The sequence below is a fragment of the Ranitomeya variabilis genome, chromosome 4 (assembly GCF_051348905.1).
Source record: "Ranitomeya variabilis isolate aRanVar5 chromosome 4, aRanVar5.hap1, whole genome shotgun sequence".
NCBI lineage: Eukaryota > Metazoa > Chordata > Amphibia > Anura > Dendrobatidae > Ranitomeya > Ranitomeya variabilis.
Window position 1 is genome coordinate 725,963,840 of NC_135235.1, and position 26,906 is coordinate 725,990,745.

Sequence of the window (26,906 nt, forward strand, 5' to 3'; positions counted from 1 at the left end):
CCGCATAAATATGTACTGAAGATGGCAGTCCCGGTAGGTCTGGATTATCGCGTGCAGCATTCAGGATTAGATCTCGTGCCTCCTCATAATGTAGTTTTAGGATCACATCCCTGGGGATATCGTTATTGCGCGGCCTGCCCAGTGCTCTATGGATTCTGGTGATATGCAGCACAGACTGATCCGTGTCAGGAAGCAGCGCGGTGAAGAGGGCAGTTGCAGTGTCTTTAAGAGCTACTATATTTTCAGGGAGTCCCCTGATCCGCAGGTTACCCCGACGTGATCTGTTCTCATAGTCTTCGCATCGGAGTTCCAGTTCAGCGACACGTTCTGCATGCAGTTTGAGGGTTTCGCGATCTTCTTCTAAGGCATCTGCAGTGGCGTCCATCTTTTCCTCCAGGGCCACTGTACGCTGCATAATGTCCTGTATCTGGGAGGAGATCTTCTGCATAGCTGAAGTAAGCTCAGATCGGAAAGTCTCTTGCAAGGACTTGGTAAGAGTCGCCGTGGAGATCGTTGTCTCCATATGAGGACCGGTCTCATCTTGGTCCAATATATCTCCCGTGTTCCCCGTAGAGGCCGAGGGGAGAGAAGTCGTAGTAGTCATCCTGGAAATGCTGCCGCTCTGAAGAAGATCTGCGATATTACGGCTTGGTGTTTGTGCTGCACCTCCCTTCCTAGGCATCGCCAGGAGAGTCTCCTGAGAGAGCAGTGAGTCCAGTTGCGGTGTGATTGGTGTAATTCAGATGCTGATTAGGGCCTAAATAGGTAGGTCGGGTAGCGGAGATCAGCAAGACATGACTGTCACCGCTGAAAACCGCACATGCGCCTCTGTGAAGAGGATTTTTTAGATAATCCTCATAATGTGCACAGAATTAGAGCTCAACATGGACACTAAGTGTCGCTATTGTAGTAGTGGGGACGATCGGTGGTTCGCTGAGACTTTTTTGTGTATTATAAAATGTATCACCAGTTCTGAGATTGGGCACTAGATGTCTGCCTTGCAGTGGAAAAAGTCTAGGAGACATTCCATTTCTCAATGCAGCTGGAAGTTACTGTATTAATTAAGCTGTAGCTGGATATAAACAAAAAGGTATGGGAGAGCAGAAGATATAGTGCAATTATAGACAGTAGGTGAGGAGGGGCCTCAGCACCAGATATATCTCCTTTTATTAGTGCACAGCAGATGTAATGTGTGCTCCTGCTACAAACGGTCTCCCCAGTCCCCCAGCCACTGAGCAGATGGATGTGTGGGATCAGGAGGCAACGAGCAGGAAGTAGCTATAAGCTGCAGGTGGAGGACGATTCCAGACCGGCACAGCCCACCTGTCAAGCGCGCAGGGGTTCCTCCTGTATTATGTGGCAGATCTAAGATGGCGCCGGGACTGGCGGGAAAATCCCAGCTTTCACGTTGTCGCCGTCAGGGAAGTGCCCAGGGTCTCTACCAGACCGCCGGGGGAAAGAAGCGCCGCCACATGAGGTGAGTCTGTCCAGCTGTATTATCGACCGCTGTGTTCAGTGGAGTGTGCTATAAGGTTCAGAGGTCGGGTGGCTGCAAAGGCAGTGCGGCAAGATGTGAGACACCTCCAGAGGTGTCAGGCTGAAGGGGCCGTCCCCGCTGATAAGCAGTGAGCCGCGTGAACGGTTAGTCCCAGTGTGAGGAGAGGGGGGAAGTTCGTACCTCCCTGTGTCCTCTGCAGTCTGGTGAAGATCAGCTCGTGATGCTGCTGAAGATGGCGGCGCCGCCACTCTCTCCCTCCTTCTCTTCAGTACCCGGGCTCCGTGCAGGGATGAGATCCCCAGTCCCCTACAAACTGTTCTAGGATCCGGCCCGACCTTATGTCCACCAAGGGGGATTATTTTCTCGGTCTTTAGATGGTTAAATTCTGTGGGTAACCAGCGCTGGGTAGGAGCTCCATAAAGATGCGACTGTTCCCATGCTCAGCTAGGCCACGCCCCCCATAGTGAGCACTTTAAATCCCCAGGTGCTTCACAAATTGATCCGTAAAAATGAAACAGTACTTTTTTTTCACAAAAAAATTATTTTAGCCTCAGTTTTTTTTCATTTTCACATGGGCAACAGGATAAAATGGATCCTAAAATTTGTTGGACAATTTCTCCTGAGTACACCGATACCTCACATGTGGGGGTAAACCACTGTATGGGCACATGGTAAGGCTCGGAAGGGAAGGAGCGCCATTTGACTTTTTGAATGGAAAATTAGCTCCAATCGTTAGCGGACACCATGTTGCGTTTGGAGAGCCCCTGTGTGCCTAAACATTGGAGCTCCCCTACAAGTTACCCCATTTTGGAAACTAGACCCCCCAAGGAACTTATCTAGATGCATAGTGAGTACTTATAACCCCCAGGTGCTTCACAGAAGTTTATAACGCAGAGCCGTCAAAATAAAAAATAATTTTTCTTTCCTCAAAAATGATTTTTAGCCCAGAATTTTTTATTTTCCCAAGGGTAATAGGAGAAATTGGACCCCAAATGTTGTTGTCCAGTTTGTCCTGAGTACGATGATACCCCATATGTGGGGGTAAACCACTGTTTGGGCGCACCGCAGGGCTCGGAAGGGAAGGCACGCCATTTGGCTTTTTGAATGGAAAATTAGCTCCAATCATTAGCGGACACCATGTCGCGTTTGGAGAGCCCCTGTGTGCCTAAACATTGGAGCTCCCGCACAAGTGACCCCATTTTGGAAACTAGACCTCCCAAGGAACTAATCTAGATGTGTGGTGAGCACTTTGAACCCCCAAGTGCTTCACAGAAGTTTATAACGCAGAGCCATGAAAATAAAAAATAATTTTTCTTTTCTCAAAAATGATTTTTTAGCCCACAATTTTTTATTTTTCCAAGGGTAACAGGAGAAATTGGACCCCAAAAGTTGTTGTCCAGTTTCTCTTGAGTATGCTGATACCCCATATGTGGGGGTAAACCACTGTTTTGGCACATGTCGGGGTTTGGAAGGGAAGTAGTGACGTTTTGAAATGCAGACTTTGATGGAATGCTCTGCGGGCGTCAGGTTGCGTTTGTAGAGCCCCTGATGTGCCTAAACAGTAGGAACTCCCCACAAGTGACTCCATTTTGGAAACTAGACCCCCAAGGGAACTTATCTAGATGTGTGGTGAGCACTTTGAACCCCCAAGTGCTTCACAGAAGTTTATAACGCAGAGCCGTGAAAATAATAAATGTGTTTCCTTTCCTCAAAAATATTTTTTTAGCCCAGAATTTTTTATTTTTGCAAGGGTAACAGGAGAAATTTGACCCCAAAAGTTGTTGTCCAGTTTCTCCTCAGTACGCTGATACCCCATATGTGGGGGTAAACCACTGTTTGGGCACATGCCGGGGCTCGGAAGGGAAGTAGTGACGTTTTGGAATGCAGACTTTGATGGAATGGTCTGCGGGCATCATGTTACGTTTGCAGAGCCCCTGATATGCCTAAACAGTAGAAACCCCCCACAAGTGACCCCATTTTGGAAACTAGACCCCCGAAGGAACTTATCTAGATGTGTGGTGAGCACGTTCAACCCCAAAGAGCTTCACAGAAGTTTACAACGCAGAGCCGTGAAAATAAAAAATCATTTTTCTTTCCTCAAAAAAGATGTTTTAGCAAGCAATTTTTTATTTTCACAAGGGTAACAGGAGAAATTGGGCCCCAATATTTGTTTCCCAGTTTGTTGTGAGTGTGCTGGTACCCCATATGTGGGGGTAAACCACTGTTTGGGCGCACGTCAGGGCTCGGAAGGGAAGTAGTGACATTTGAAATGCAGACTTTGATGGAATGGTCTGCGGGCATCACGTTGCATTTGCAGAGCCCCTGATGTGCCTAAATAGTAGAAACACCCCACAAGTGACCCCATTTTGGAAACTAGACCCCCGAAGGAACTTATCTAGATGTGTGGTGAGCACTTTCAACCCCCAAGTGCTTCACAGAAGTTAATAACGCAGAGCCGTGAAAATAAAAAATAATTGTTCTTTCCTCAAAAATTATGTTTTAGCAAGTAATTTTTTATTTTTGCAAGGGTAACAGGAGAAATTGGACCCCAACAGTTGTTGCCCAGTTTGTCCTGAGTACGCTGGTACCCCAAATGTTGGGGTAAACCACTGTTTGGGCGCACGTCGGGGCTTGGAAGGGAGGGAGCACCATTTGACTTTTTGAACGCAAGATTGGCTGGAATCAATGGTGGTGCCATGTTGCGTTTGGAGACCCCTGATGTGCCTAAACAGTGGAAACCCCTCAATTCTAACTTCAACACTAACCCCAACACACCCCTAATCCTAATCCCAACTGTAGCCATAACCCTAATCACAACCCTAACCCCAACACACCCCTAACCACAACCCTAACCCCAACACACCCGTAACCCTAATTCCAACCCTAACCCTAATCCGAACCCTAATCCCTAACCCTAATCCCAACCCTAACCACAACTGTAACCCCAACACACCCCTAACCCTATCCGTAACCCTAACCACAAGCCTAATCTTAACCCTATTTCCAACCCTAGCCCTAATTCCAACCCTAACTCTAATTCCAACCCTAACCCTAAGGCTATGTGCCCACGTTGCGGATTCGTGTGAGATTTTTCCGCACGATTTTTGAAAAATCTGCAGGTAAAAGGCACTGCATCTTACCTGCGGATTTACTGCAGATTTCCAGTGTTTTTTTGTGCGGATTTCACCTGCGGATTCCTATTGAGGAATAGGTGTAAAACGCTGCAGAATCCGCACAAAGAATTGACATGCTGCGGAAAATACAACGCAGCGTTTCTGCACAGAATTTTCCGCACCATGGGCACAGCGGATTTGGTTTTCCATAGGTGAACATGGTACTGTAAACCTGATGGAAAACTGCTACGAATTCGCAGCGGCCAATCCGCTGCAGATCCGCGGCCAAATCCGCACTGTGTGCACATGCCATAACCCTAACCCTACCCGTAACCCTAACTTTAACCCTAACCCTACCCCTAGTTCTAACCCTAACCCTAGTGGAAAAAGAAAAAAAAAATATTTTCTTTATTTTATTATTGTCCCTACCTATGGGGGTGATAAAGGGGGGGGTTTATTATTTTTTTATTTTGATCGCTGTGATAGAACCTACCACAGCGATCAAAATGTACTTTGTAATAAATCTGCTGGCCGGCAGATTCGGCGGGCGCACTGCGCATGCGCCCGCCATTTTGGGAGATGGCGGCGCCCAGGGAGAAGACGGACCGACTTCGGGAGGCTCGGTAAGTATGAGGGGGTGGCGGGGGGGTGGATCGGAGCACAGGGGGGGGAGCGGACAGGAGCACGGGGGAGCGGACAGGGGGACGGAGGGGGGTATCGGACAGAACGGAGGACTGGGGAGGAGATCGGGGACGGTGGGGGGGGGGGGCAGAACATGATTTCCAGCCATGGCAGATGCTATTGCAGCATCGGCCATGGCTGGATTGCAATATTTCACAATTTTCATAGGTGAAATATTGCAAATTGCTCTGATTGGCTGTTGCACTTTCAACAGCCAATCAGAGCGATCGTAGCCACGTGGGGGCAAAGCCACCCCCCCTGGGCTGAAGTACAACTCCACCTCTCCCTGCAGATCGGGTAAAATAGGAGTTAACCCTTTCACCCGATCTGCAGGGACGCGATCATTCCATGACGCCACATAGGCGTCATGGGTCGGATTGGCACCGACTTTCATGACGCCTACGTGGCGTCAAAGGTCGGGAAGGGGTTAAAAAAGAAAAACAAATATCACATGGTCTTAAGTATTCAGACCCTTTGCTCAGTATTGAGTAGAGGCACCTTTAGAGCTAGTACAGCCATGAGTCTTCTTGGGAATGATGCAAGTTTTTCACACATGGATTTGGGGATCCTCGGCCATTCTTCCTTGCAGATCCTCTCCAGTTTGGTCAGGTGGGATGGTGAACGTTGGTGGACAGCCATTTTCAGGTCTTTCCAGAGATGCTCAATTGGGTCTAGGTAAGGGCTCTGGCTAAGCCAGTCAAGAATGGTCACAGAGTTGTTCTGAAACCACTCCTCTGTTATTTTAGCTGTGTACTTAGGGTCATTGTCTTGTTGGAAGGTGAACCTTCTGCCAAGTCTGAGGTCCAGAGCACTCTGAAAGTGGTTTTCATCCAGGATATCTCTGTACTTGTCTGCATTCATGTTTCCTTCAATGACAACCAGTCGTCCTGTCTCTGCAGCTGAAAAACTCCCCCATAGCATGATGCTGCCACCATCATGTTTCACTGTTGGGATTGTATTGGGCAGGTAATGAGCAGTGCCTGACTTTCTCCACACATACCGATCAGAGAATCTTATTTGTCATAGTCTGGGAGTCCTTCATGTGTTTTTTAGCAAACTCTTGCTTCAGGGCCACTCTGCCATAAAGGCCCGACTGGTGGAGGGCTGCAGTGATAGTTGACTTTGTGGAACTTTCTCCCATCTCCCTACTGCATCTGTGGAGCTCAGCCACACTGAACTTGGGGTTCTTCTTTACCTCTCTCACCAAGGCTCTTCTCCCACGATTGCACAATTTGGCAGATGGCCAGGTTTAGGAAGACTTGTGATGGTCCCAAACTTCTTCCATTTAAAGATTATGGAGGCCACTGTGCTCTTAGGAACCTTGAGTACTGCAGAAATTCTGTTGTAACCTTAGCCAGATCTGTGCCTTGCCACAATTCTGTCTCTGAGCTCCTTGGCCAGTTCCTTTGACCTCATGATTCTCATTTGGTCTGACATGCACTGTGAGCTATGAGGTCTTATATAGACAGGTGTGTGCCTTTCCAAACCAATTCCTATCAGTTTAACCCCTTACTGACATCGGGCGTAATAGTACGCCTATGTCAGACTTCCTCCCTTTGATGTGGGCTACGGCGGTGAGCCCACATCTTTGCGGGGACATGTCAGCTGTTTTGAACAGCTGACATGTGTCCGCAGTAGCCACGGGTGGAATCGAGATCCACCCACGGCTATTAACCAGTTAAATGCCGCTGTCAAACTCTGAAGCGGCATTTAAATTTCGCTTCTAGCAATCGCAAAGGAAATACGCATACTGGTGACAACTCGTCAGGTGAGGTGATCGCGGGTCACCGGTGTGTTGGCATGACAATCTGAGGTCTCCTGGAAACCTCTATCGTTATTAGTGACGGCTTCCTGTGAGCGCCACCCAGTGGTCGGCGCTCAAAGCAAGTGAGTAAATCCGCTACATAGAGATGATCTGAACATTGCCTCTATGTAGCAGAGCCGATCGGGTTGAGGCAGCTTCTAGTCTCCTATGGAGACTATTGAAGCATGCCAAAAGTAAAACAAAAAAAGTTTTTAAAAATATAAAAATTCAAATCAGCCCCCTTTCGCCCATTCAAAATAAAACAATAAAAATAAAATCAAACATACACATATTTGGCGCCGCTGTGTTCAGAATCGCCTGATCTATAAAAAAAAGGATTAATCTGATTGCTAAACGACATAGCGAGAAAAAAAGTCAAAACGCCAGAATTATGTTTTTTTGGTCGCCGCGACATTGCATTAAAATGCAACAATGGGCGATCAAAAGATCGTATCTGCACCAACAGGGTATCATTAAAAACGTCAGCTCGGCGCGCAAAAAAAAAGCCCTCACCCAACCCGAGATCACGAAAAATGAGACACTACGGGTATCGGAAAATGGCGCAATTTTTATTTTTTAACAAAGTTTTTTTTTTTTTTTTTTTTTTTCAAAACATAGATAAAAAAGAACCTAGACACGTTTGGTGTCTATGAACTCGTAATGACCTGGAGAATCATAATGGCCGGTCAGTTTAGTGAACGTAGCAAAAAAGCCAAACAAATAACAAGTGTGAGATTGCAATTTTATTTTTTAAACTTCACCGCACTTGGAATTTTTTCCCGTTTTCTAGTACACGACATGGTAAATTCAATGGTGTCATTCAAAGTACAACTCGTCCCGCAAAAACAAGTCCTCACATGGCCATATTGATGGAAAAATAAAAAAGTTTTGTCTCTGAGAAAAAGGGGAGTGAACAACGAAAACGCAAAACTGAAAAAGGCTTCGGGGGTTAATTAAACACAGCTGGCCTCCAATGAAGGTGTAGAACCATCTCAAGGAGGATCACAAGGAAATGGACAGCATGTGACTTAAATATGAGTGTCTGAGCAAAGGGTCTGAATACTTATGACCATGTGATATTTCAGTTTTTCTTTTATAATAAATTTGCAAAAATTTCTATATTTCTGTTTTGTTTTCAGTCAAGATGGGGTGCAGAGTGTACATTAAGGAGAAAAATGAACTTTTTTGAATTTACCAAATGGCTGCAATGAAACAGAGTGAAAAATGTAAAGGGGTCTGAATACTTTCTGTACCCACTGTACATTTATTCACGCCTGCAGGAGATGTGTTGGCATGGCTCGAGCCCTGGTTTCATGGATTCACTCCATGTCATAAATTCCATTATGTTTTCAATCCTAAATACTGTATATACTCGAGTATAAGCCGAGAATTTCAGCCCATTTTTTTAGGCTGAAATTGCCCCTCTCGGCTTATACTCGAGTCATTCCCAGGGTCGGCAGGGGAGGTGGAGTGGCAGCTGTCTAAGCATACTCACCTGCTCCTGGCACGGTGTCCCTGGTCGCCCCGGCAGCTTCTTCCTGCAGTGAGCGGTCACATGGTACCGCTTATTACAGTAATGAATATGGACCCGACTCCACTCCCATAGGGGTGGAGCCGCATATTCATTACTGTAATGAGCGGTACCATGTGACCGCTCACTACAGGAAGAAGCTGCCGGCGTCAGGGAAGCAGGGACCGCTCCAGGAGCAGGTGAGTATAAGCAGTGCGCGATATTCACCTGCTCCCCGTTCCACCGTCGCCAGCCGCCTCTACGTTCCCCGTCCACTGCATTGATGCTCCGGTCAGAGGGCGCGGTGACGCTATTAGTGTGCGCCGCCCACTGCCTGAGCAGTCAGTGCAGTGGACGGGGAACGTAGCGGCGGCTGGCAGCGGTGGAACGTGGAGCAGGTGAATATAGTAAGTGCCGGGGGCCAGAGCGACGAGAGGTATGTAATTTTTTTTTTTTTTTTTTTTATTGCAGCAACAGCATATGGGGCAAATGACTTTATGGAGCATCTTATGGGGCCATAATCAGCATTTGTGGAGCATTATATGGGGCAAATGACTGTATGGAGCATCTTATGGGGCCATAATCAGCATTGGTGCAGCATTATATGGGGCGTATTTTGTATGGAGCATCTTAAGGGGCCCATCATGAACTGTATGGAGCATTATATGGGGCTCCTGATTCAATATGGATATTCAAAAACACTTAACCTACTGATGTCTCAATTAATTTTACTTTTATTGGTATCTATTTTTATTTTTGACATTTACCAGTAGCTGCTGCATTTTCCATCCTAGGCTTATACTCGAGTCATTAAGTTTTCCCAGTTTTTTGTGGCAAAATTGGGGGTCTCGGCTTATACTCGGGTCGGCTTATACTCGAGTATATACGTTAATTCAGCAGTAATCTCTCCTGAAATGGGGGCGCTAATACTTTCTCTACTCTTCTGGTCAGGACTCATAGTAGCTTCAGTAGTCCACCATAAATGAGTGCAACTCCGGTTTAGTGTTGGAGTTCTCCCCTCATACATATGTTGTTGTTGAGAATGTAACTTTTTTTTTTTTTTGTTACATGTTCATTCTGCATGATAGTTTGAATGTGGTGGGATCGGCCTGCCTCACTTACCCGAGTCTGTAACTCCCTGGTAGTGTTTAGAAAAAGGTTTCAGTTACCAAATACCTGAGATCTAAATTTAAGATCCCTCAGCTCTGCACTATTATAAAAAGTTCTATTTTAATGTCTAATATTTCTTCTTGACATTTATCTGACAGAAAATATTGGTCCTTACGATAGTTTATATTGCTTAGAGCCACCAAGTCCCATACTCCAATTACTCCAGAGAAGTTTCACCACTACTCATTTTTTTTTTCCTGAGGATGATTGTTCAGCTTGATCATTTCAGTAGATGTGTTATTGTCTATAGTCACAATTTTGCCCATTACCCTTTAACTTCTTTAACCCCTCTACATGGATTTGGACTTGCACAGAGACCCCTAGGCTTGGGACACAGTGTTACCTGCTGTTCTGTGGAGTAAGATGGGAAGAAGAATAGACAGATAACCTTGTCAGAACCTAGAGGCCAGAGAAAATAATAACTCAGGAGACATAGGAGTAGTCAGTAAACAGGCCGGGGTCACAACAGGAAACAAATACACAAGCCGGGAGCTGAGCACAGAGGACTGAACTAGAGGAGATCAAGGCTGTATCTGGCAGATTCCGGCAATATGCTTCAAGCTGTAGTAAGGTGTGGTGCTTTTGAAGTCCAATTCTGATTGCCCAAGGTGTTCGCAATCTCAGACGGACATATTGCATGTGCTTTGGCATTGTCCCAGATTGTCCTCCTATGGGATTGTAGTGTTGAACTGTATCGTAGTGGTGTATGGGTACGTTATTCCTAGGGATCCATTGATATGTATATTAGGGTATGTGGAGGAAATATTAACTGACAATGCGACTAAAATTGTAATTGCAAGATTATTGTTTGCTGCAAGGAAACTGATTGCAAAATATTGGGTTAGAGAGGAGCCTCCGTCCAGACGTGAATTCATTGCTCAAACGAACCACATAACTGAGCTTGAGAAAAGCATTTACACCAGGAGGGACAAGCTGGATTTCTTCCATAAATTATGGCAGCCGTGGTTGGATAGGATTAATTAATGCTATACCAGTATATAGTATTATAGAGTACAAATTATAGTAAACTGGAACTCTGTTTGATATTGCCAACTATGGACGAATTATTGTTTGCTCCTGATATCGTCTCCATCGGGGGGTTAATTTACTGTAAAACATAAAATACGTATGAACATGTGATCTGTTGTAAATCTTGTTATGGTTAATACAAATATATCTGATTAAAAAAGGTGTGGTGCTTTCCAATTGGCTAAAACAGGGAAGAGATTACTGCAGCTGAATACACACACACCCATACTGCTAGACTGGATGGTACTACATATTCCAGGCACCCTAATCTTAGTGGCTGGGAAGAGCCTGCACCGCCAAGAGCTTCTGGTTCCAACCCCACCTCTGTTACCAGCATCACCTGCAGAATTAGTAAGCCGCATCTGGTGTCCGAAGCAGGCGTTGCAGGAGCAGATCGCAGAGGAGATGGGGCACACCATTTGCAGAATCCCTAATATGACAAAATTGCAGAAAACCAGATCTGATGAAATCTCTATAAAGTGACTCCATTTTGTAAATTATAACCCTCAATAAATTAATCTATAGAAATAGTGACTATTTTGACTGCACTGCAGTTTCCAGATGTTAGCACGCGCAGTGGATGTTGGAAAGTGAAAATTGCAAATATCCCAAGTTATTACCCAACACATAGTGCCCAGATTGTGCTCCAGGAGATACACATGCCGTAAAATAAGTGGTTTCTTCTCACTATAGTAATTCCAAAAGCATGGATGCTTAATGTGCTTTGAGCACAGTCTAGTAAACTGTAAACTGTCATTGTCTTGGTGAATAATTCAATAATTTTGCATAACTTGCCATTTTTACAGACCGTTTTTAAGTAGAAATGTTCAAAAATATAGAATTCAAGGATCTTTTATTCTAAAATAATAATTGGTTTTATTCTTGGCAGATGACCGTACCAGGAGATCAGCAGGACAGCCGACATCTTCAATGTTTAAATCAGAGAATCTTGAGATCCCACAGGATACAATTGAAGTGAATGCCATTACTCCAAATACACCATCATCCCTTCACAGCAAAGATCTGTCATCTGATCATTTGGAACAGGTCCTGTCTTCTGATTCATTACCTAGTACTAATGAAAATCAAAGTCACAAAATAAGCATTAAAAATCGAACTGCTCCTAAAGCAATGAAGACATTTTCATTTTCAGAATATGGAAATAGTTTTCCCCTAGAAAAGTCATTTCTCAAGCAACAAAAACTTCACAAAGCAGACAATAGATTTTCTTGTTCCAAGTGTGGGAGATGTTTTAACCAGAAATCAGATTTTGTCAGTCACCAGAGCATTCACACAGGAGAGAAGCCTTTTTCCTGTTCAGAATGTGGGAAATGTTTTATCAGGAAAGTGAATCTTGTTAAACACCAGAAAACCCACACAGGGGAGAACCCTTTTTCCTGTTCAGAATGTGGGAAATGTTTTACCAGGAAAGTGAATCTTGTTATCCACCAGAAAATCCACACAGGGGAGAAGCCTTTTTCCTGTTCAGAATGTGGGAAATGTTTTAACCAGAAATCGAATCTTGTTAGCCACCAGAAAACCCACACAAGAGAGAAGCCTTTTTCCTGTTCAGAATGTGGGAAATGTTTTAACCAGAAATCGAATCTTGTTAGCCACCAGAAAACCCACACAGAGGAGAAGCCTTTTTCCTGTTCAGAATGTGGGAAATGTTTTACCTGGAAATACAATCTTGTTAGCCACCAGAAAACCCACACAGGGGAGAAGCCTTTTTCCTGTTCAGAATGTGGGAAATGTTTTCTAGATAAATCGGGTCTTATCAGACACCATAGATCTCACACAGGGGAGAAGCCTTTTTCCTGTTCAGAATGTGGGAAATGTTTTACCAGGAAAGTGAGTCTTGTTAACCACCAGAAAACTCACACAGGAGAGAAGCCTTTTTCCTGTTCAGAATGTGGGAAATGTTTTAACCACAAACGAAATCTTGTTATCCACCAGAAAACCCACACAGGGGAGAAGCCTTTTTCCTGTTCAGAATGTGGGAAATGTTTTCACCATAAATCGAATCTTGTTAGCCACCAGAAAACCCACACAAGAGAGAAGCCTTTTTCCTGTTCAGAATGTGGGAAATGTTTTAACCAGAAATCGAATCTTGTTAGCCATCAGAAAACCCACACAGGGGAGAAGCCTTTTTCATGTTCAGAATGTGGGAAATGTTTTAACAGGAAAGACTATCTTGTTAGCCACCAGAAAACCCACACAGGGGAGCCTTTTTTCTGTTCAGAATGTGGGAAATGTTTTAACCAGAAATCAGATTTTGTCAGACACCAGATAATTCACAGAGGGCAGACGCCTTTTTCCTGTTCAGAATGTGGGAAATATTTTAACCAGAAATCAGATTTGGTTAGGCACCAGAGAATTCACACAGGGCAGACGCCTTTTTCCTGTTCAGAATGTGGAAAATATTTAAACCAGAAATCAGATTTGGTTAGGCACCAGAGAATTCACACAGGGCAGACGCCTTTTTCCTGTTCAGAATGTGGAAAATATTTAAACCAGAAATCAGATTTGGTTAGGCACCAGAGAATTCACACAGGGGAGAAGCCTTTCTCATGTTCAGAATGTGGAAAACATTTTGTGAAGAAATCACAACTTGTTAAACATCATAGAATCCACACAGGGGAGAAGCCCCTCCAGCATGGGAGGTAACTATAAATATTTTTATTTTAACCCCTTAACGTCCAATGATGGATAGAATCCTCCCACATGACCGCTGGTCGCTAATGGGTTGGCATAACAACCCGGGGTCAGCAGGAGACTCCTGTGGTTGTCATAGCCGTATAGCTATGAGCATCGCCCAGCGGTCGGCGCTCATGGCAAGTGAGCATATCTGCTGCATAGAGCAGGGCTGCAGCCCTGCTCTATGTAGCAGAAGCAATCAGACAAGTGCTGCTTCTAGTCTCCCATGGGGACTATTGGAGCAGATGGATAGTAAAAAAAAATGTTTTTGAAAATACTAAAAAATACAAAAATATAAAAGTTTAAATCACCCCCTCTCGCCCCATTCAAAAAATAAAAATAAAAAAACAAATATACACATATTTGGGATCACTGCATTCAGAATCGCGCGCTCTATCAATATGTAAAAAGAAGTTATCCAATCAGTAAACGGTCTGGCGAGAAAAAAAATTGAAACGCCAGAATTAGGTTTTTTTGGTCGCTGCAACATTGCAATCAAATGCAAAAAAATGCATTAACTGGCAATCAAAAGATCGTATCTACACCAAAATGGTATAAATAAAAACATCAGACCGGTGCGCAAAAAATAAGCCCTCATCCAGCCCCAGGTCCCGAGAAATGGAGACGCTATGGGTCTCGGAAAATGGCAACATTTTTTTTTTCTTTTTTACAAACTTTGGATTTGTTTTCACCACTTAAATAAAAAAGTTTAGTGTCTGTGAGCTTGTAATGACCTGGAGAATCATAATGTCAGGTCAGTTTTAGAATTTAGTGAACATGGTAAAGAAAAATAAAAAAAACTGTTGTGGAATTGCACTTTTCTTAAAATTTCACCGCATTTGGATTTTTTTCCCATTTTCCCTTACATGGTATGGTAAAATCAATGATGCCTTTCAAAAGTACAATTTGTCCTACAAAAAACAAGCCCTCACATGGTCATACTGACGGAAAAATAAAAAAGCTACGGCTGTGTGAAGAAGGGGAGCAAAAAATGGAAACACAAAAACGGAAATAACCCTGGTTCTTAAGGGGTTAAATAAGTAAAAAATCATGATGAATAAGAAGGGGTTGTCCTAGTAGTGGACAACCCTTTTAAACATCAAAAATCCCACACAGATAGCAGTCATTATTAGCTATGAGCCAGCGGTAAAATACTTCAGTGCTCGATATTTGAGTCAACAGGTCGCATGCTCAGCAGACTTTTCCAGGAAGACTGAGGGGGCAGGAAAATTGCTGAAATGGAGGAAAACTGCGCTAAATTGGAATGAGAACAGCATGGGGAAGATGGCTGGATGCATCTCTGACTCTCAGGTCTCTTTTGGGATCAATGTTGTTGGAGTATTACGCCACTTTTTATCCAAATGAAAACATTCGTTCTTGTACAGTATATAAGGCAATTTAAAATAGAGAAAAAAAAAGCTTCCTTCACCCCTTACTTTGTGTTTACACGTAACCTCTTTGCTGCATTTTTCCATTTTCTCATTGATTTCAATGGTAAAAAAAGCATTCACTGTAAATGTAATTTTAACATTTTAATACCTTATCTGGACATGTGGTGTGTGACATAGTGGGACACATCCTGTTTAATTTATGAAGGGACTCTGAAAATCACAAATCCTATGCGGACAATGCAAGAACTTCCAAAAATTAGTAGGAAGAAGGACTCTGATACTCCCTGTATTAGACATCAAGGAGGGTCTCATAAACATTCTTTTAAAATTGTTAGGAAGTGGGACTTCTAGACTCATAAAGTCTGTTATGATCCTAGTGGTAGAGGATCTCAGGAGTTCCAGCTAAGTCTGCAAACACAAAAACCAGCTCATAACGAGGTGGTAACTTGGCTGACCGCATACCTGATCCTAGCACACAACTAGAAGTAGCCGGGGAACGTACCTATGTTGATTCTAGACGTCTCGCGCCAGCCGGAGAACTAACTAACCCTTTCAGAGAAAATCAGACCTCACGTGCCTCAAGAGAAAAGTACCCCAAAGTGAATACAAGCCCCCAACAAATAATAACGGTGAGGTAAGAAGAAAAGACAAACATAGAAATGAACTAGATTCAGCAAAGAGAGGCCCACTAATATTAATAGCAGAAAATAGAAAGTGGACTTATGCGGTCAGCAAAAACCCTGCAAAAACATCCACGCTAAATATCCAAGAACCCCCGCACCGACTAACGGTGTGGGGGGAGAATATCAGCCCCCTAGAGCTTCCAGCAAAATGAGGAATCACATTTTAAACAAGCTGGACAAAAATAAGAACAATGCAAATAAACAAAAATAAGAAAGCAGAACTTATCTTATCTTGCAAAAATCAGATGGCCAGGAGTCAGGAGAAAACAGAGATGGACTGATTACATCGATACCAGGCACAAGACTGAGTTTCCAGGAAGACTAAATAGGAACACCCATAGCCTAACGAACCAGGTGAGTGCCAGCCTGGGGAAAAACAATACTAATGCCATACCGCTAGTGACCACAAGAGGGAGCCCAGAAATATAGTTCACAACAGTACCCCCCCCTTAAGGAGGGGTCACCGAACCCTCACCGAGACCACCAGGGCGATCAGGATGAGCAGCGTGAAAGGCACGAACCAAATCGGCCGCATGAACATCAGAGGCGACCACCCAGGAATTATCCTCCTGACCATAGCCCTTCCATTTGACCAGATACTGAAGCCTCCGTCTAGAGAGACGAGAATCCAAGATCTTCTCCACCACGTACTCCAACTCGCCCTCAACCAACACCGGAGCAGGAGGCTCAACAGCAGGTACCATAGGCACAACGTACCGCCGTAACAAAGACCTATGGAACACATTATGAATGGCAAATGACACCGGAAGATCCAAACGAAAAGACACCGGGTTAAGGACTTCCAAAATTTTATAAGGACCAATAAAGCGAGGCTTAAACTTAGGAGAGGAAACCTTCAGAGGGACATACCGAGAAGACAACCAAACCAAATCCCCAACACGAAGTCGGGGACCCACACCGCGGCGGCGGTTGGCAAAACGCTGAGCCTTCTCCTGTGACAACTTCAAGTTGTCCACCACATGGTTCCAAATCCGCTGCAACCTATCCACCACGGAATCCACCCCAGTACAGTCAGAAGGCTCAACATGACCCGAGGAAAAACAAGGATGAAAACCAGAGTTGCAGAAAAAGGGCGAAACCAAAGTAGCAGAACTAGCCCGATTATTAAGGGCAAACTCAGCCAATGGCAAGAAAGTCACCCAATCATCCTGATCAGCAGAAACAAAACATCTCAAATGAGCCTCCAGCGTTTGATTAGTTCGCTCCGTTTGGCCATTAGTCTGAGGATGAAAGGCTGATGAAAACGACAAATCAATGCCCATCTTAGCACAAAAGGATCGCCAGAATCTGGACACAAACTGGGATCCTCTGTCAGACACGATATTCTCAGGAATGCCGTGCAAACGAACCACATTCTGAAAGAACAAAGGAACCAAATCGGAAGAGGAAAGCAACTTAGGCAAGGGCACCAAATGGACCATCTTGGAAAAACGATCACACACCACCCAGATGACAGACATTCCTTGAGACACCGGAAGATCTGAAATGAAATCCATGGAAATGTGTGTCCAAGGCCTCTTCGGGACGGGCAAGGGCAAAAGCAACCCGCTGGCACGAGAACAGCAAGGCTTAGCCCGAGCACAAATCCCACAGGACTGCACATAAGAACGCACATCCCGCGACAAGGAAGGCCACCAAAAGGACCTAGCCACCAAATCTCTGGTACCAAAAATCCCAGGATGCCCTGCCAACACCGAGGAATGAACCTCGGAAATAACTCTGCTGGTCCATTTATCAGGAACAAACAGTCTATCAGGTGGGCAATGGTCAGGTCTATCAGCCTGAAATTTCTGCAGCACACGTCGCAAATCTGGAGAAATGGCTGACAAGATTACTCCCTCTTTAAGAATACCAGCTGGCTCTGAGATTCCAGGAGAGTCAGGCACAAAGCTCCTAGAAAGAGCATCAGCCTTAACATTCTTCGAACCAGGCAGGTACGAGACCACAAAGTCAAAACGGGAGAAAAACAACGACCAACGAGCCTGTCTAGGATTCAGGCGCTTAGCAGACTCGAGATACATCAGATTTTTGTGATCAGTCAAGACCACCACACGATGCTTAGCTCCCTCGAGCCAATGACGCCACTCCTCAAATGCCCACTTCATAGCCAACAACTCCCGATTACCAACATCATAGTTCCGCTCAGCAGGCGAAAATTTCCTGGAAAAAAAAACACATGGTCTCATCACAGAGCAACCAGAGCCTTTCTGCGACAAAACAGCCCCTGCACCGATCTCAGAAGCATCTACTTCAACCTGAAAGGGAAGTGAGACATCAGGCTGGCACAAAACTGGCGCCGAAGTAAACCGGCGCTTCAGCTCCCGAAAAGCCTCCACGGCCGCAGGAGACCAATTAGCAACATCAGAACCTTTCTTGGTCATATCCGTCAAAGGTTTAACAACGCTAGAAAAATTAGCAATAAAACGACGGTAAAAATTAGCAAAACCCAAGAACTTCTGAAGACTCTTAACAGACGTGGGCTGAGTCCAATCATGAATAGCTCGGACCTTGACTGGGTCCATCTCCACAGTACAAGGGGAAAAAATAAAACCCAAAAAGGAAACCTTCTGCACTCCAAAGAGACACTTTGAGCCCTTCACAAACAAAGCATTATCACGCAAAACCTGAAACACCATCCTAACCTGCTTTACATGAGAATCCCAATCATCAGAAAAAAACAGAATATCATCCAGATAAATAATCATAAATTTATCCAGATACTTCCGGAAGATGTCATGCATAAAGGACTGAAATACTGAAGGAGCATTAGAGAGCCCAAAAGGCATCACCAAGTACTCAAAATGACCTTCGGGCGTATTAAACGCAGTTTTCCATTCATCTCCCTGCTTAATGCGCACAAGGTCGTACGCACCGCGAAGATCTATCTTGGTGAACCAACTGGCACCCTTAATCCGAGCAAACAAGTCAGACAATAGTGGCAAAGGATACTGAAATTTGACCGTGATTCTATTCAGAAGACGATAGTCTATACAAGGTCTCAAAGACCCGTCTTTCTTGGCCACAAAAAAGAATCCCGCACCAAGAGGGGAAGAGGATGGGCGAATATGTCCCTTCTCCAAAGACTCCTTTATGTAAGAACGCATCGCGGCATGCTCAGGTACAGATAAATTAAATAATCGTCCCTTAGGAAATTTACTACCAGGAATCAAATCTATAGCACAATCACAGTCCCTATGAGGAGGAAGGGTACTGGACCTGGACTCACTGAATACATCCTGATAGTCCGACAAAAACTCAGGAACTTCAGAAGGAGTAGAAGAAGCAATAGACACCAACGGGGAATTGCAATGAATTCCCTGACAACCCCAACTTGACACAGACATAGCCTTCCAATCCAAAACTGGATTATGGGTCTGTAACCATGGCAGACCCAAAATGACCAAATTATGCATTTTATGCAGAACAAGAAAACGAATCACCTCCTGATGTACAGGAGTCATGCACATGGTCACTTGCGTCCAATACTGCGGTTTATTCTCCGCCAATGGCGTAGCATCAATTCCTCTAAGAGGAATAGGATTTTCTAAAGGCTCCAGGACAAAACCACAGCGCTTGGCAAACGACAAGTCCATAAGACTCAGGGCAGCACCTGAATCCACAAATGCCATAACAGGGTAGGAAGACAATGAGCAAATTAAAGTCACAGACAAAATAAATTTAGGCTGTAAAGTACCAATGGCGACAGGATTAACAACCTTTGTTAGACGTTTAGAGCATGCTGAGATAACATGTGTAGAATCACCACAGTAAAAACACAACCCATTCTGACGTCTATGATTTTGCCGTTTGGCTCTAGTCTGAATTCTATCACATTGCATAGAGTCAGGTGTCCATTCAGACAACACCGCCAGAGGATTAGCAGATTTGCGCTCCTGCAAACGCCGATCAATCTGAATGGCCAGAGCCATAGAATCACTCAGACTTGTAGGAATGGGAAAACCCACCATCACATTCTTAATGGCTTCAGAAAGGCCATTTCTGAAATTTGCGGCCAGAGCACACTCATTCCATTGAGTGAGTAAGCACGGACCATTTCCGAAATTTTTGGCAATACACTTCAGCTTCATCCTGGCCCTGAGAGATAGCCAGCAACGCTTTTTCTGCCTGAATTTCAAGATTGGGCTCCTCATAAAGCAATCCGAGCGCCAGAAAAAAACGCATCAATATTTGCCAATGCCGGATCTCCTGGCGCCAATGAGAAAGCCCAATCCTGAGGGTCGCCCCGCAAGAAGGAGATAACAATTTTAACTTGCTGAGCAAAGTCTCCAGACGAACGAGATCTCAAAGATAGAAACAATTTACAATTATTCCTAAAATTCAATTTTTTAGATCGATCTCCAGAGAACAGCTCAGGGATAGGTATCTTAGGCTCTGACATAGGACTACTAGTAACAACATCCTGAATGCCCTGCACTCGTGCAGCAAGCTGATCCACACTAGTAATCAGAGTCTGAACATTCATGTCTGCAGCAGAGCTTCAAGCCACTCAGAGAAAAAGGGGAAGAAGAAAAAAAACTCAGAACTTCTTTTCTTTTAATCCCGCTTCTGCAATGCATTAAATATTCGCTTTTTGGCCTGGAATACTGTTATGATCCTAAAGGTAGAGGATCTCAGGAGTTCCAGCTAAGTCTGCAAACACAAAAACCAGCTCATAACGAGGTGGTAACTTGGCTGACCGCATACCTGATCCTAGCACACAACTAGAAGTAGCCGGGGAACGTACCTACGTTGATTCTAGACGTCTCGCGCCAGCCGGAGAACTAACTAACCCTTTCAGAGAAAATCAGACCTCACTTGCCTCAAGAGAAAAGTACCCCAAAGTGAATACAAGTCCCCAACAAATAATAACGGTGAGGTAAGAAGAAAAGACAAACGTAGAAATGAACTAGATTCAGCAAAGAGAGGCCCACTAATATTAATAGCAGAAAATAGAAAGTGGACTTATGCGGTCAGCAAAAACCCTGCAAAAACATCCACGCTGAATATCCAAGAACCCCCGCACCGACTAACGGTGTGGGGGGAGAATATCAGCCCCCTAGAGCTTCCAGCAAAATGAGGAATCACATTTTAAACAAGCTGGACAAAAATAAGAACAATGCAAATAAACAAAAATAAGAAAGCAGAACTTAGCTTATCTTGCAAAAATCAGATGGCCAGGAGTCAGGAGAAAACAGAGATGGACTGATTACATCGATACCAGGCACAAGACTGAGTTTCCAGGAAGACTAAATAGGAACACCCATAGCCTAACGAACCAGGTGAGTGCCAGCCTGGGGAAAAACAATACTAATGCCATACCGCTAGTGACCACAAGAGGGAGCCCAGAAATATAGTTCACAACAAAAGTCTATGCACTAAGTGCAAGGTCTAGCAAAAATTTAAATGAGGGTATGATGACACATTTTATTTTAATTAACCAGATGTCTATTTTCAGTAAGCCAGGAGGAATAGACTGTTATTTATATTACGACTTTAGAATTTTTGCAATTGTTCTTCAGTTGGTCAAAAACCATACGCTGTTGTCATGAGTCTTAAACGTTGATTTTTTATCATTTTAAATGGCTAATGTTTGCCTCTTACATCAGTATCTACAACTTATTGTCTGCTTTCTTTGCAAGACACTGATGCAGGATCATTGAACAATGGATGTTTGCTTTATTTATTGAATGACCATTGTGTGGGTCTTGTGGCTTGTTGACTTACAAAACAAAAGAATAAGAACTATGCAAATAGATTAAATGGTCAAACGATACGAGTTAACCTCATCACGTCTTCCTCTTGACCTCTGGATGCTGGCTTGAAAGACAACAGTTGTGAGCTATATTAGTGGGATATGCCTATAATAATATACATCCAGACAGCCAAGAGATCCAAAGAACTAGAGACTCTTTACATAACCACAGCTAGGAACACTTTACAGGATAGCTGCCAGATCTTGGCTCTATCACGAGTGACACAGATCTGATATTCTACAGGATGCCAGCCAGGCCTCGGCTGAAAGAAAATACATCTGCGTCATTGACAATCACTGAACCCGTGAATGCATTTGGGGTAGTCAGGATTTGGACCCAACGGTCACCGGAGGCCCGTGGATACATTTGTGAAAGCCAAGAATGGGACTCACCGGTCAACTGGCTCCATGGAGATGTTCAGAGAAGCCAGGTTGTGACCTTCCCGGCACCTGGCCTTGTACCTCAATGGACTGTCAGCTTCCTCAGCTTGTCGTTACCTCCTCTTTGTCTGAGGGAGAGGTCGAGGTAGTTGGCACTGGAAGCTCTGAAGCCACAGCTGCTCTTATCCCAGGGAGTCAGTGTGTGAGACTGTAATTTGCACCATCTTGGGTATTTTGCTGGTACTGTTCTATGTGTTTTTTAGAAGTATAAAATGAAAATAGTGGCGCAAGTGTTAAGGTTTTATCTGCAGCGAATAAGACAATTAACGGAAAACTAAAGTATTATGAATATTCGCGCTGATACACCTTGGTAAAATTGAAAATTGACTGGTGAACAGTGTGAGCTAGCTTTGGGCCTTGTACCTGTTCACACCAGTCAGTACAAAGAGGACCCATAAGATAGTATAACATATAGAATGATCTGTGGGCAGTGTGGATAAAGGGGGGTAGGAACAAGGATTAAAATACTGTAGACCTTGTGCCTATTCACACTAGTTTAATTGTAAAAGTTAGTTGTGCATATAAATGCTGGTAGGTACTGTTAGATAAAAGGGCTGTATTCATTAACCCCTATTTCCACAAGAAAAGGTTATGCAATTATACACAATAAAGAACAATGTAAATATATAGATCAAAGCAATAAGTGTCATACAAAATCTAGAAATATTGACAGGTACTCCTGATTACATGCAAAATTCGAACAACTACTGTCTACAAAATACAAAAAGAGCATTTATTAAATAAATAACACCGATAAAGTAAAGTCCGACCAGAGGATTCAAGTTCTTAAGGCTAATAAGCCGTATAATGAAGTACATGTATGTCTTAAAAACCTCTATTCAGATCAATTAGCCCAAGATTGATCCTGACCCATATTGGTCGCAGTGTGGAAGAGGGGCTGGCAGTCCGCTTCCAGACTGTGACCATTATGGATGAGGATCAATCTTGGGCTCATTTATCTGACTAGTGTTTTTTTAAGACCTACATATACTTCATTATAAGGCTTACTAGCCTTAAGAACTTGAATCCTCTGGTCGGACTCTACTTTATCAGTGTGGTTTTCTGGACTCTTTACCTGTGTCCTTCTTTTGATACCCATGTGATGGTTATATGTATCTAATTGTACTTTTGTAACTTTTACTTTATTATGTGACATTGCTATTTAATAAATGCTTTTTTTATTTTGTAGACAGTAGTTTTGACTCCATATTTTTTTGAATTTCACAATAAAGAACAATGCATTTACCTTATGCTGCACAGAGTGTATTATAGGTAGATGTTGGTACGGTAAAAGCAGTGTTAGTCTGACTGCTACCATATAGAATATGGCTCAGTCTCAGCACTGAAGGATCAAATGTCTTCCTTAAATTGTTGCCTGCCAGGCAATTGAACAAGAGAAATAGCGGAGAGCAGCCCCAGCCAGTGCCAGCAAATCTCTGTTCAGTATCTTCTAAGATCAGTGGTGGTCCCGTCACAATGACTCGGTGCTGCGCCTCGATACTGCTATCATTGTGGCTAGTGCAGGTTCCGATGACGCGTCTCAGTTCCTGTGTACTCCACGTGCCGGTAAGGCAATTGCTGCGGCTGGAGCAGGGCCTGTGTCATGTGTTAGACCATGTGATGTCCGCGTGACTTTAAATAGGTACGGAACGTAGTAATGACCATTCAAACCAATGTGTTTCGGAAAACAGGCGACCCTTTCTCTAAACATTTAGTTGTAAAACATGGGGGTCTGGCACTGGATATGGTGACTTGAAACATCTACCTTTAATAGACCCCGTGCATCATAATGAATATGAGAACATATACACAATAAGACGTATATAGAACAAAATATAAATTTTATTAAACAGAAAAGAGACAATACACCAAGATAAAAATAGCCACTGGTGTCTGGAAAAAATCAGACTAGATCTGAGTGGCACCACATTGGGTAGGGGGCAAAAATACAAAAACGAGTAAATGGCATAAGGTAACAATGTTATACTAGGTAAAAACACCCATATATCCAAAAAAGACAGTCTGAAATAATACATTTAACAAAAATTTTTTTCACCATAGCTGCATCTATATATTAGAAAAAGGTCACAGTATAAAGAGACTAATGATGACAAGACCGCCACACACTGCCAATAAATATCAAGGATACTACATAATAATGACAAAAATGCCTTACCAATACCCAAATAATGGTGCCACTTCCCCTACGCGCGTTTCGGCGGCGTGCCTTCGTCAGGGGGAGTGACAAAGGCACGCCGCCGAAACGCGCGTAGGGGAAGTGGCACCATTATTTGGGTATTGGTAAGGCATTTTTGTCATCATTATGTAGTATCCTTGATATTTATTGGCAGTATGTGGCGGTCTTGTCATCATTAATCTCTTTATACTGTGACCTTTTTCTAATATATAGATGCAGCTATGGTGAAAAAATTTTTTTGTTAAATGTATTATTTCAGACTGTCTTTTTTGGACATGTGGGTGTTTTTACCTAGTATAACATTGTTACCTTATGCCATTTACTCGTTTTTGTATTTTTGCCCCCTACCCAATGTGGTGCCACTCAGATCTAGTCTGATTTTTCCAGACACCAGTGGCTATTTTTATCTTGGTGTATTGTCTCTTTTCTGTTTAATAAACTTTATACTTTGTTCTATATATACGTCTTATTGTGTATATGTTCTCATGCTTATAGACGTAGAACTACTAATTTTGTCCTATTTTTGAACGCCTCTATCTCTGTCAATTTTTATAGATTATTGATTTTTTTGTGCGTTTAGTGAGGTTTCTCTTTTGTTATTATCATAATGAATATGTATTGTTCTTTATTGCGTATAATTGCATAACTTTTTCTTGTGGAAATAGGGGTTAATGAATACAGCCCTTTTATCTAACAGTACCTACCAGTATTTATATGCATGAACAACTAACTGGGCATCTTTCACAATTAAACTAGTGTGAATAGGCACAAGGTCTACAGTATATTAATCCTGTTCACTTCTCCCCTTTATCCACACTGCCCACAGATCATTCTATATGTTATACTATCTTATGGGTCCTCTTTGTACTGACTGGTGTGAACAGGTACAAGGCCCAAAGCTGGCTCTACAAGGCCCAAAGCTAGCTCACACTGTTAACCAGTCATTTTTCAATTTTACCTAGGTGTATCAGCGCGAATATTCATAACACTTATCTATGTGTTATTTGCCTGTTTTGTGGTTCAATAAAGAATTGCCACATTGTTTTATCCTCATCCTGTGTTGTCTGAGTAGTGTTATGCACACGGTAAAAAGAGAGAGGTCATTCAGTGGGATGAGCTCTGGTCCATGCGATTTCGGCTAGCGGACTAGAGTACACGCTGACCCCAATGTCTCCATAGAGGGACTGCAATACACTATGGAAGACTGTGAGGGACAAAGTAAATATCTCTCCACTCCTGAAATGTGCCCCCACCCTTGGCATTCATTCCCCAGGATCATTGTTTACCTTTAACCCCTTCCCGACATTTGACGTACTATCCCGTCGAGGTGGGGTGGGCCCGTATGACCGCCGACGGGATAGTACGTCATCATCGATCAGCGGCGCTCACGGGGGGAGCGCGGCCGATCGCGGCCGGGTGTCAGCTGCATATCGCAGCTGACATCCGGCACTATGTGCCAGGAGCGGTCACGGACCGCCCCCGGCACATTAACCCCCGGCACACCGCGATCAAACATGATCGCAGTGTACCGGCGGTATAGGGAAGCATCGCGCAGGGAGGGGGCTCCCTGCGGGCTTCCCTGAGACCCCCGGAGCAACGCGATGTGATCGCGTTGCTCTGAGGGTCTCCTACCTCCCTCCTCGCCGCAGGTCCCGGATCCAAGATGGCCGCGGCATCCGGGTCCTGCAGGGAGGGAGGTGGCTTACCGAGTGTCTGCTCAGAGCAGACACTTGGAAAGCCTGCAGCCCTGCACAGCAGATCGTCGATCTGGCAGAGTGCTGTGCACACTGCCAGATCAATGATCTGTGATGTCCCCCCCTGGGACAAAGTAAAAAAGTAAAAAAAAAATTTTTCCACATGTGTAAAAAAAAATAAAAAAAAAATTCCTAAATAAATAATAATAAAAAAAATATATTATTCCCATAAATACATTTCTTTATCTAAATAAAAAAAACAAAACAATAAAAGTACACATATTTAGTATCGCCGCGTCCGTAACGACCCAACCTATAAAACTGCCACACTAGTTAACCCCTTCAGTAAACACCGTAAGAAAAAAAAAAAAAAAACGAGGCAAAAAACAACGCTTTATTACCATACCGCCGAACAAAAAGTGGAATAACACACGATCAAAAAGACTGATATAAATATCCATGGTACCGCTGAAAACGTCATCTTGTCCCGCAAAAAAAAAGCCGCCATACAGCATCATCAGCAAAAAAATAAAAAAGTTATAGTCCTGAGAATAAAGCGATACCAAAATAATTATTTTTTCTATATTTTAGTTTTTATCGTATAAAAGCGCCAAAACATAAAAAAATGATATACATGAGATATCGCTGTAATCGTACTGACCCGACGAATAAAACTGCTTTATCAATTTTACCAAACGCGGAACGGTATAAACGCCTCTCCCAAAAGAAATTCATGAATAGCAGGTTTTTGGTCATTCTGCCTCACAAAAATCGGAATAAAAAGCGATCAAAAATGGTCACGTGTCCGAAAATGTTACCAATAAAAACGTCAACTCGTCCCGCAAAAAACAAGACCTCACATGACTCTGTGGAGCAAAATGTGGAAAAATTATAGGTCTCAAAATGTGGAGACGCAAAAACTTTTTTGCTATAAAAAGCGTCGCTGGTTTCACACTTGCGTTTTTGTCTGCAGCGTTTTTTGCACAAAAAACCGCATGCGTTTTTTCCCTATATTTGACATTGAAAACGCATGCGGTTTTTTTGTACGCGTTTGGTCGCGTTTTCAAACGCATGCGGTTTTTTTCTGCATGCGTTCATTTTCAGAAATACAACCTGCAGTATTTTCTTGCGTTTTTAAGCACATGCGTTTGTTTGCGTTAAAAACGCATGCATTTTTATCGAAAAAAAACAGAAAACACACTGAAAAGCCACCCACCACCATCAA

At 43.6% G+C, this 26,906-nt stretch overlaps 2 protein-coding genes across 2 annotated transcripts in view; one reads left to right on the plus strand and one right to left on the minus strand.

The window, feature by feature from the left end:
• LOC143766683 (uncharacterized) overlaps positions 1 to 15,361 on the plus strand; it is a 40,284-nt gene extending 24,923 nt beyond the window's left edge. Inside the window, exon 7 of the mRNA XM_077254536.1 lies at positions 11,695 to 15,361. Within this exon, the coding sequence (XP_077110651.1) occupies positions 11,695 to 13,472 (1,778 nt within the window). The 3' untranslated portion in view covers positions 13,473 to 15,361. The remainder of the gene's footprint in view (positions 1 to 11,694) is intronic.
• LOC143768245 (uncharacterized) overlaps positions 1 to 26,906 on the minus strand; it is a 524,156-nt gene that overhangs the window by 355,641 nt on the left and 141,609 nt on the right. The window lies entirely within an intron of this gene.